Raw genomic sequence first — 12,444 nt, 5'->3', positions numbered from 1 at the left:
GGGGGTGCGTGTCGGGGTTATGTGCGGGGTGGGGGTGCGTGTCGGGGTTATGTGCGGGGGTGGGGGGGTGTCGGGGTTATGTGCGGGGTGGGGGTGCGTGTCGGGGTTATGTGCGGGGGTGGGGGGTGTGTCGGGGTTATGTGCGAGGTGGGGGTGCGTGTCGGGGTTATGTGCGGGGTGGGGGTGCGTGTCGGGGTTATGTGCGGGAAAGGGGAGGGGGTGTCGGGGTTATGTGCGGGGTGGGGGTGCGTGTCGGGGTTATGTGCGGGGTGGGGGTGCGTGTCGGGGTTATGTGCGGGGGTGGGGGGGGTGTCGGGGTTATGTGCGTGTCGGGGTTATGTGCGGGGGTGGGGGTGCGTGTCGGGGTTATGTGCGGGGGTGGGGGGTGTCGGGTTATGTGCGGGTGGGGGTGCGTGTCGGGGTTATGTGCGGGGGTGGGGGGTGTCGGGTTATGTGCGGGGTGGGGGTGCGTGTCGGGGTTATGTGCGGGGTGGGGGTGCGTGTCAGGGTTATGTGCGGGGTGGGGGTGCGTGTCGGGGTTATGTGCGGGGGTGGGGGGGGTGTCGGGGTTATGTGCAGGGTGGGAGGGTGTCGGGGTTATGTGCGAGGTGGGAGGGTGTCGGGGTTATGTGCGGGGTGGGGGGGTGTCGGGGTTATGTGCGGGGTGGGGGGGTGTCGGGGTTATGTGCAGGGTGGGGGGGGTGTCGGGGTTATGTGCGGGGTGGGGGGTGTCGGGGTTATGTGCGGGGTGGGGGTGCGTGTCGGGGTTATGTGCGGGGTGGGGGTGCGTGTCGGGGTTATGTGCGGGGTGGGGGGGGGGGGTGTCGGGGTTATGTGCGGGGTGGGGGGGTGTGTCGGGGTTATGTGCGGGGTGGGGGTGCGTGTCGGGGTTATGTGCGGGGTGGGGGTGCGTGTCGGGGTTATGTGCGGGGTGGGGGTGCGTGTCGGGGTGGGGGTGCGTGTCGGGGTTATGTGCGGGGTGGGGGGGGGTCGGGGTTATGTGCAGGGTGGGGGGGTGTCGGGGTTATGTGTGGGGTGGGGGTGCGTGTCGGGGTTATGTGCGGGGTGGGGGTGCGTGTCGGGGTTATGTGCGGGGTGGGGGGGTGCCGGGTTATGTGTGGGGTGGGGGTGCGTGTCGGGGTTATGTGCGGGGTGGGGGTGTGTGTCGGGGTTATGTGCGGGGTGGGGGTGCGTGTCGGGGTTATGTGCGGGGTGGGGGGTGTCGGGGTTATGTGCGGGGTGGGGGTGCGTGTCGGGGTTATGTGCGGGGTTGGGGGGTGGCGGGGTAATGTGCGGGGTGGGGGGGGTGTCGGGGTTATGTGCGGGGTGGGGGTGCGTGTCGGGGTTATGTGCGGGTGGGGGTGCGTGTCGGGGTTATGTGCGGGGTGGGGGGTGTCGGGGTTATGTGCGGGTGGGGGTGCGTGTCGGGGTTATGTGCGGGGTGGGGGTGCGTGTCGGGGTTATGTGCGGGGTGGGGGGGTGTCGGGGTTATGTGCGGGGTGAAGGGGTCGGGGTTATGTGCGGGGTGGGGGTGCGTGTCGGGGTTATGTGCGGGGTGGGAGTGCGTGTCGGGGTTATGTGCGGGGTGGGGGTGCGTGTCGGGGTTATGTGCGGGGTGGGGGTGCGTGTCGGGGTTATGTGCGGGGGTGGGGGGGTGTCGGGGTTATGTGCGGGGGTGGGGGTGCGTGTCGGGGTTATGTGCGGGGTGGGGTGCGTGTCGGGGTTATGTGCGGGGTGAGGGTGCGTGTCGGGGTTATGTGCGGGGTGGGGTTATGTGCGGGGGTGGGGGGTGTCGGGGTTATGTGCGGGGTGGGGGTGTGTGTCGGGGTTATGTGCGGGGTGGGGGTGTGTGTCGGGGTTATGTGCGGGGTGGGGGTGCGTGTCGGGGTTATGTGCGTGTCGGGGTTATGTGCGGGGTGGGGGTGCGTGTCGGGGTTATGTGCGGGGTGAGGGTGCGTGTCGGGGTTATGTGCGGGGGTGGGGGGGGTGTCGGGGTTATGTGCGGTGTGGGGGTGCGTGTCGGGGTTATGTGCGGGGTAGGGGTGTCGGGGTTATGTGCGGGTGGGGGTGCGTGTCGGGGTTATGTGCGGTGCGTGTCGGGGTTATGTGCGGGGTGGGGTTATGTGCGGGGGGTGGGGGGTGTCGGGGTTATGTGCGGGGTGGGGGTGCGTGTCGGGGTTATGTGCGGGTGGGGGTGCGTGTCGGGGTTATGTGCGGGGTGGGGGTGCGTGTCGGGGTTATGTGCGGGGTGGGGGGGTGTCGGGGTTATTGTGCGGGTGAGGGTGCGTGTCGGGGTTATGTGCGGGGTGGGGGTGCGTGTCGGGGTTATGTGCGGGTGGGGGTGCGTGTCGGGGTTATGTGCGGGTGGGGGTGCGTGTCGGGTATGTGCGGGTGGGGGGTGTCGGGGTTATGTGCGGGGTGGGGGGGTGTCGGGGTTATGTGCGGGGTGGGGGGGTGTCGGGGTTATGTGCGGGTGAGGGTGCGTGTCGGGGTTATCTGCGGGTTATCGTACCTCCCCAGCTCGTCCCCGATCTCGTAGAAATCCTCCACCTTCTGCTGTTTGAACACAGCCATGCTGGGACAGGATCGCAGCCGAGACACCTGCGACAGGGCGAGAAATCACGCCCCCACTGTAATGTTCCCCTATACAGACCCCCAAAGGCAGACAGGGGATATATCCCACATATTCAGGCTTTTACCTCGCTCTTCTATATAGGTATAAATGTCATTTATATATAGCGCCAACATGACAATACAAGGGGAAATAAACTGCAAACAATGGCGATAAGTGTGACAGGTAGAGAGACCCTCCCCTGCAGAGCTTACAATCTAAGTGTATAGATATTCCTGGACAGAATTGGGGGGGTTTGGGTTGCCTCGGGGGGGTGTAGGTTATTCCTGTCCTGCAGTTGTGTAATCAGAGCGTGCATTGCTGAGATGTTTGCAGACATGTCGCAGCGCGCGGCTCATATCTCACGGGGGCCGGATTGTGTGAGGTGGAACCATTCCCAAAATTACCTCCCCCTCCCCTCCCCCCCGGGCTGCACACATCCTGTGAGCCATGTATCCCATTACTGACACAGACCCCAAATACCCCCCCCCCCCCAACTTCTAACAGGCTGCAGATGTGAGGATCGGCCGCCATTTTTATCCCCAGAATCCTCTTGCATCAAAAACAAACGCATACAAAATAAAACAAAATAAAATGTGTGACTATGTGTGACTCTGTGTAAAGCTCCCCCCCCCCCCCCCCCGCTCCCCTTCCCCCCCCTCCTAAAGGTTTACTAGGTTGCTGTAAGGGCTTAACACCAGGATATTATATGCTGGGCCCCTTCCTGTGTTGGGATAGGGATTCTGACATCACTGGAGTATTTAGGATAGAAGGAATTCTGACATCACTGGAGTATTTAGGATAGAAGGAAGGTTCTGGAAGGTCAGCCCACGTGTTATATACAGTATATAACCCCCTCTTTTCTCTCATAGATATATATATATACAGTATACACTTAGAACAGTAAAAAAAAGAAAGCCCTTCCAATGGGACAAATTATATATATATATATATATATACACAGTGGTTGACAAATCACCAAAAAATCTACTCACCACACAAAAAAAATCTACTCGCCACCTAGTACCAAACGTGTGCTGCTTGGGCCAATATTTACTCGCCCGGGGGTTAAATCCACTCGCCCGGGCGAGCAAATGTATAGGTTTGTCGAACACTGTATATATATATATAGATATATATATATATATATAAATATATATATATATCTATATATATATATACATACTGTATATATATATATGTTCTAAGAATGATGTAATTTAGAGAAATATAACTTTCATTTAAAACAACATATTTGCCCAGCTGGGGGGCTCTGTATATGGGGAATTATAAGGCTCTGTGTACTGTATATGGGGAATTATAAGCCGCTGTGTATATGGGTAAATAAGGCTCTGTGTATATGGGTAGCTGTATAATGCTCTCTATATATGACGTATCTTTACGAGGCTCTGTGTAATACCAGCTCATGTTGTAATCATTTGTTTAATCTGCCAATTCCTTTGATAAGAGCCTCTCCCTCCCTATAACACGGAGCAAAGGTCAATATCCCCGTCTTACTTACATATTGTACAATTCCTCCGCTTCCGTCCAACAAATATTTCCGTACACGCTCCGCACACCCGCACATCACCTCACACAGCCCACATCACCCCGCACATCACCTCACACACCCCACCTCACCCCGCACATCACCTCACACACCCCACCCACCCCGCACATCACCTCACACACCCCACCTCACCCCGCACATCACCTCACACACCCCACCTCACCCCGCACATCACCTCACACACCCCACCTCACCCCGCACATCACCTCACACACCCCACCTCACCCGCGCATCACCTCACACACCCCACCTCACCTCGCACATCACCTCACACACCCCACCTCACCCCGCACATCACCTCACACACCCCACCTCACCCCGCACATCACCTCACACACCCCACCCCACCTCACCTCGCACATCACCTCACACACCCCACCCCACCTCACCTCGCACATCACCTCACACACCCCACCCCACCCCACCTCACCCCGCACATCACCTCACACACCCCACCCCACCTCACCTCGCACATCACCTCACACACCCCACCCCACCTCACCTCACCCCGCACATCACCTCACACACCCCACCCCACCTCACCCCGCACATCACCTCACACACCCCACCCCACCTCACCCCGCACATCACCTCACACACCCCACCCCACCTCACCTCACCCCGCACATCACCTCACACACCCCACCTCACCCCGCACATCACCTCACACACCCCACCTCACCTCGCACATCACCTCACACACCCCACCCCACCTCACCTCACCCCGCACATCACCTCACACACCCCACCTCACCCCGCACATCACCTCACACACCCCACCCCACCTCACCCCGCACATCACCTGACACACCCCACCTCACCTCACCCCGCACATCACCTCACACACCCCACCCCACCCCACCCCACCCCACCTCACCCCGCACATCACCTCACACACCCCACCCCACCTCACCCCGCACATCACCTCACACACCCCACCCCACCTCACCTCACCCCGCACATCACCTCACCCACCCCACCCCACCTCACCCCGCACATCACCTCACACACCCCACCTCACCCCGCACATCACCTCACACACCCCACCCCACCTCACCCCGCACATCACCTCACACACCCCACCTCACCCCGCACATCACCTCACACACCCCACCTCACCTCACCCTGCACATCACCTCACACACCCCACCCCACCTCACCCCGCACATCACCTCACACCCCACCTCACCCCGCACATCACCTCACACACCCCACCCCACCTCACCCCGCACATCACCTCACACACCCCACCTCACCCCGCACATCACCTCACACACCCCACCTCACCTCACCCGCACATCACCTCACACACCCCACCTCACCTCACCCGTACATCACCTCACACACCCCACCTCACCCCGCACATCACCTCACACACCCCACCTCACCCCGCACATCACCTCACACACCCCACCCCACCTCACCCCGCACATCACCTCACACACCCCACCCCACCTCACCTCACCCCGCACATCACCTCACACACCCCACCCCACCTCACCCCGGCACATCACCTCACACACCCCACCCCACCTCACCTCACCCCGCACATCACCTCACACACCCCACCTCACCCCGCACATCACCTCACACACCCCACCCCACCTCACCCCGCACATCACCTCACACACCCCACCCCACCTCACCTCACCCCGCACATCACCTCACACACCCCACCCCACCTCACCCCGCACATCACCTCACACACCCCACCTCACCCCGCACATCACCTCACACACCCCACCCCGCACATCACCTCACACACCCCACCCCACCTAACCCCGCACATCACCTCACACACCCCACCCCACCTCACCCCGCACATCACCTCACACACCCCACCTCACCCCGCACATCACCTCACACACCCCACCCCACCTCACCCCGCACATCACCTCACACACCCCACCCCACCTCACCTCACCCCGCACATCACCTCACCCCACCTCACCCCGCACATCACCTCACACACCCCACCCCACCTCACCTCACCCCGCACATCACCTCACACACCCCACCTCACCTCACCCCGCACATCACCTCACACACCCCACCCCACCTCACCTCACCCTGCACATCACCTCACACACCTCACCCCGCACATCACCTCACACACCCCACCCCACCTCACCCCGCACATCATCTCACACACCCCACCTCACCCCGCACATCACCTCACACACCCCACCCCGCACATCACCTCACACACCCCACCCCACCTCACCCGGCACATCACCTCACACACCCCACCCCACCTCACCTCACCCCGCACATCACCTCACACACCCCACCCCACCTCACCTCACCCCGCACATCACCTCACACACCCCACCCCACCTCATCTCACCCCGCACATCACCTCACACACCCCACCCCACCTCACCCCGCACATCACCTCACACACACCACCCCACCTCACCTCACCCGCACATCACCTCACACACCCCACCCCACCTCACCCGCACATCACCTCACACACACCACCCCACCTCACCTCACCCGCACATCACCTCACACACCCCACCGCACCTCACCCCGCACACCCCACCCCACCTCGCACATCACCTCACACACCCCACCCCACCCCGCACATCACCTCACTCACCCCACCCCACCTCACCCCGCACATCACCTCACACACCCCACCCCACCCCGCACATCACCTCACACACCCCACCCGCACATCACCTCACACACCCCACCCCACCTCACCTCACCCCACCCCACCTCACCCCGCACATCACCTCACACACCCCACCCCACCCCGCACATCACCTCACACACCCCACCCGCACATCACCTCACACACCCCACCCCACCTCACCCCACCCCACCTCACCCCGCACATCACCTCACACACCCCACCCCACCTCACCCCGCACATCACCTCACACACCCCACCCCACCTCACCCGCACATCACCTCACACACCCCACCCCACCTCACCCCGCACATCACCTCACACACCCCACCTCACCCCGCACATCACCTCACACACCCCACACCACCTCACCTCACCCCGCACATCACCTCACACACCCCACCCCGCACATCACCTCACACACCCCACCCCACCTCACCCGCACATCACCTCACACACCTCACCCCGCACATCACCTCACACACCCCACCTCACCCGCACATCACCTCACACACCCCACCTCACCTCACCCCGCACATCACCTCACACACCCCACCCCACCCCACCTCACCCCGCACATCACCTCACCTCAGCCGCACATTACCTCACACACCCCACCGAACCTCACCCAGCACATCTCCTTACACCCTCTGCACATCCCCTTACACACCCCGCATATCCACTTACACACATCACCTTGCACACCCCACCTCACCCCGCACATCACCTCACACCCCACCCCACCTCACCCCGCACATCACCTCACACACCCCACCTCACCCGCACATCACATCACACACCCCACCTAACCTCACCTCACCCCGCACATCACCTCACACCCCACCTCACCCGCACATCACCTCACATCACCTCACACACCCCACCTCACCCGCACATCACCTCACCTCACACACCACCTCACACACCCCACCCCACCTCACCCAGCACATCTCCTTACACCCTCTACACATCCCCTTACACACCCCGCATATCCACTTACACACATCACCTTGCACACCCTGCACGTCCCCTTGCACACCCCACACACATCACTTCACACACCCCGCACATCCCCTTACACACCTCGCACACATCACCTTACACACCCCGCACACCATCACCTTACACACCCCGCACACCATCACCTTACACAACCCGCACATCATCCCCTTACACACCCCACACCACCTTACACGCCCCGCACATCACCTTACACGCCTCGCGCACATCACCTTACACGCCTCGCACACATCACCTAACACACCATCCCCTTACACGCCCTGCACACATCATCACCTTACACACCATTCCCTTACACACCCCGCACACACCCGCATATCCCCTTACACACCCTGCACAACCCACATCACCTTACACACCCTGCACATCCCCTTACACACCCTGCACATCCCCTTACACAACCCACACACCATCACCTTACACGCCCCGCACACATCACCTTACACACCATCCCCTTACACACCCCACCTAACACACCCCGCACGTCCCCTTACACGCCCCACACCCCGACATTTTCACTGCCCTCCCACATTGTACCGCGCTGCGGCGTGTGCAGGCGCCATGCTAGTTATAGATACTAATAAAAATGTATTTGCAATGAAAATAATATTAATAAATCAAATAATTAACAGTGTCGAACATAAAAAGAATGAAAATGCATCAAAAGAATGCTAAAAAACCCACTACAAAGGCAGTGCCAGCCGCACATGCAGCCCGCGTGTTATACACAGTATATCTACAGCCCGCGTGTTATACACAGTATATATATATATATATATATACATATATACAGCCTGCGTGTTATATACAGTATATATACACCCCCAGGCATTCACTGCCCTGAAAACAGAGATTAGAGTGGATCATGTGGAGAACGACTTTATTTACTGTGTGTATCCCTGAGACACGCCAGTCCGTGCGGGCATGTGCAGAGCCGTGCGGGCATGTGCAGAGCCGTGCGGGCATGTGCAGAACCGTGCGGGCATGTGCAGAGCCGTGCGGGCATGTGCAGAGCCGTGCGGGCATGTGCAGAACCGTGCGGGCATGTGCAGAGCCGTGCGGGCATGTGCAGAGCCGTGCGGGCATGTGCAGAGCCGTGCGGGCATGTGCAGAACCGTGCGGGCATGTGCAGAGCCGTGCGGGCATGTGCAGAGCCGTGCGGGCATGTGCAGAGCCGTGCGGGCATGTGCAGAGCCGTGCGGGCATGTGCAGAGCCGTGCGGGCATGTGCAGAACCGTGCGGGCATGTGCAGAACCGTGCGGGCATGTGCAGAGCCGTGCGGGCATGTGCAGAACCGTGCGGGCATGTGCAGAGCCGTGCGGGCATGTGCAGAGCCGTGCGGGCATGTGCAGATCCGTGCGGGCATGTGCAAGTATTAGCCACATTGCTATTCATACGCTTCCTTAAGCAGGTGTGTTTTGAGGTGTGTCTTAAGGTGGACAGAGAGGGTGCTAGTCGGGTACTGAGGGGGAGGGCATTCCAGAGGTGTGGGGCAGTCAGTGAGAAGGGTTTAAGGCGGGAGAGGGCTTTAGATACAAAGGGGGTAGAAAGAAGACATCCTTGAGCGGAATGCAAGTCATGTGCAGAGCGGTGCGGGTATCTGCAGAGCAGTGCGGGCCCGAGTGGTTATACGCAGAGCGGTGCGGGTCCGTGTGGGTATACGCAGAGCAGTGCGGGTCCGTGTGGGTATCTGCAGAGCGGTGCAGGTCCGTGTGGTTATACGCAGAGCGGTGCAGGTCCGTGTGGTCATACGCAGAGCGGTGCGGGTCCGTGTGGTTATACGCAGAGCGGTGCGGGTCCGTGTGGTCATACGCAGAGCGGTGCGGGTCCGTGTGGGTATACGCAGAGCGGTGCGGGTCCGTGTGGTCATACGCAGAGCGGTGGGGGTCCGTGTGGTCATACGCAGAGCGGTGCGGGTCCGTGTGGGTATACGCAGAGCGGTGCGGGTCCGTGTGGTTATACGCAGAGCGGTGCGGGTCCGTGTGGTTATACGCAGAGCGGTGCGGGTCCGTGTGGTTATACGCAGAGCGGTGCGGGTCCGTGTGGTTATACCCAAGACCGGTGCGGGTCCGTGTGGTTATACGCAGAGCGGTGCGGGTCCGTGTGGGTATACGCAGAGCGGTGCGGGTCCGTGTGGTTATACGCAGAGCGGTGCGGGTCCGTGTGGTTATACACAGAGCGGTGCGGGTCCGTGTGGTTATACGCAGAGCGGTGCGGGTCCGTGTGGTTATACGCAGAGCCGTGCGGGTCCGTGTGGTTATACACAGAGCGGTGCGGGTCCGAGTGGTTATACGCAGAGCGGTGCGGGTCCGTGTGGTTAGACGCAGAGCGGTGCGGGTCTGTGTGGTTATACGCAGAGCGGTGCGGGTCCGTGTGGTTATACGCAGAGCAGTGCGGGTCCGTGTGGTTATACACAGAGCGGTGCGGGTCTGTGTGGTTATACACAGAGCGGTGCGGGTCCGTGTGGTTATACGCAGAGCGGTGCGGGTCTGTGTGGTTATACGCAGAGCGGTGCGGGTCCGTGTGGTTATACGCAGAGCGGTGCGGGTCCGTGTGGTTATACGCAGAGCGGTGCGGGTCCGTGTGGTTATACGCAGAGCGGTGCGGGTCCGTGTGGTTATACACAGAGCGGTGCGGGTCCGTGTGGTTATACGCAGAGCGGTGCGGGTCCGTGTGGTTATACGCAGAGCGGTGCGGGTCCGTGTGGTTATACACAGAGCGGTGCGGGTCCGAGTGGTTATACGCAGAGCGGTGCGGGTCCGTGTGGTTAGACGCAGAGCGGTGCGGGTCTGTGTGGTTATACGCAGAGCGGTGCGGGTCCGTGTGGTTATACGCAGAGCGGTGCGGGTCCGTGTGGTTATACGCAGAGCGGTGCGGGTCCGTGTGGTTATACGCAGAGCAGTGCGGGTCCGTGTGGTTATACACAGAGCGGTGCGGGTCCGTGTGGTTATACACAGAGCGGTGCGGGTCCGTGTGGTTATACGCAGAGCGGTGCGGGTCCGTGTGGTTATACGCAGAGCGGTGCGGGTCCGTGTGGGTATACGCAGAGCGGTGCGGGTCCGTGTGGGTATACGCAGAGCGGTGCGGGTCCGTGTGGGTATACGCAGAGCGGTGCGGGTCCGTGTGGTTATACGCAGAGCATTGCAGGTCCGTGTGGTTATACGCAGAGCGGTGCGGGTCTGTGTGGTTATACGCAGAGCGGTGCGGGTCCGTGTGGGTATACGCAGAGCGGTGCGGGTCCATGTGGGTATACGCAGAGCGGTGCGGGTCCGTGTGGGTATACGCAGAGCGGTGCGGGTCCGTGTGGTTATACGCAGAGCATTGCAGGTCCGTGTGGTTATACACAGAGCGGTGCGGGTCCGTGTGGTTATACACAGAGCGGTGCGGGTCCGTGTGGTTATACACAGAGCGGTGCGGGTCCGTGTGGTTATACGCAGAGCGGTGCGGGTCCGTGTGGTTATACGCAGAGCGGTGCGGGTCCGTGTGATTATACGCAGAGCGGTGCGGGTCTGTGTGGTTATACGCAGAGCGGTGCGGGTCTGTGTGGTTATACGCAGAGCGGTGCGGGTCTGTGTGGTTATACGCAGAGCGGTGCGGGTCTGTGTGGTTATACGCAGAGCGGTGCGGGTCTGTGTGATGTGCTGAATATTCCTATTGTGATAAATACCCGTATCCTCTTGGTCATCAGTTACCATATAGACTTATATAGGACCCAGTACAGTTCAGTTAACCCCCTTCTTACACATCGGTTACCCTATATAATTATATATAGAACCCACTCTTACACATCGGTTACCCTATATAATTATATATAGAACCCACTCTTACACATCTGTTACCCTATATAATTATATATAGAACCCACTCTTACACATCGGTTACCCTATATAATTATATATAGAACCCACTCTTACACATCTGTTATCCAATATAATTAGATATAAAAAAAACTCTTACAAATCTGTAACCCTATAAGATGACCCACTTAACACTGAGCCTATTAAATGTGAAAGACACCACTGTATGGGTTACTAATAAGGTTACTAATAGGGTCGTCGTCCCCCCCCCCCCCCCCATTTCCTGGCGGAGAGACTTGCTCTGCAAAGCGCTGCATTCCCCTACAGCACCTTTATAGGGTTAAACAGTAGTTAGGATCATTGTTTTAATAGGAACTGCATTCAAAAAGTACAGTAACAATAAGACACTGTGTGACCATGTCCCCGTGTGTAACCCGTGTGTAACTCACCTGCAGGAGCCGCCTGTGGGGTCTGGGAAGGGTTGTGGGGTCTGGGAAGGGTTGTGGGGTTTGCAGCCTGTTCTCATGCTCCTTCCCCTATAACTCAGAGGGACTTCTGCAAGCGGCAGCTCTGCCTGGGAAGCGCCCCCTGCAGGGTTAACAACATGGCGCAAGCTCCACCCTGTGGCCATTACTGGGTACTGCTCCTCAATTGACATGGCAAGGAATAACGGAGCAGGAGCTCCACCCTTTGGCCGCTCTGAGTACTGCTTCTCATGGGATATTTAAGTAATAATCCCCTCAGAACAGGGCATTACAACAGGGCATTACTGGCTAGTAATGCCCTGTTCTCAGGTGATTATTAC

General features: G+C 59.6%; 1 protein-coding gene across 4 annotated transcripts in view; it reads right to left on the bottom strand.

Moving 5' to 3' along the window:
* Positions 1-12,192, bottom strand: part of DAPK2 (death associated protein kinase 2) — a 128,253-nt gene extending 116,061 nt beyond the window's left edge. For 3 of the 4 annotated variants that reach the window (XR_012788971.1, XM_075576092.1, XM_075576090.1), the window contains exon 1: positions 12,089-12,192. Coding sequence is in view for 3 of the 4 variants with exons in the window: in XM_075576092.1 (XP_075432207.1) it covers positions 12,089-12,165 (77 nt within the window). In the remaining variant the exon portion in view is untranslated. Of the gene's footprint in view, positions 1-2,512; positions 2,602-12,088 lie in introns of all 4 variants that reach the window. The other variant, XM_075576091.1, reaches the window with a different exon arrangement.
* Positions 12,193-12,444: the final 252 nt, after the last annotated feature.

The sequence above is a fragment of the Ascaphus truei genome, chromosome 18, assembly GCF_040206685.1.
Source record: "Ascaphus truei isolate aAscTru1 chromosome 18, aAscTru1.hap1, whole genome shotgun sequence".
NCBI lineage: Eukaryota > Metazoa > Chordata > Amphibia > Anura > Ascaphidae > Ascaphus > Ascaphus truei.
Note: the sequence above shows the minus strand (reverse complement) of the source record. Positions and strands in the feature narration are given on the sequence as shown.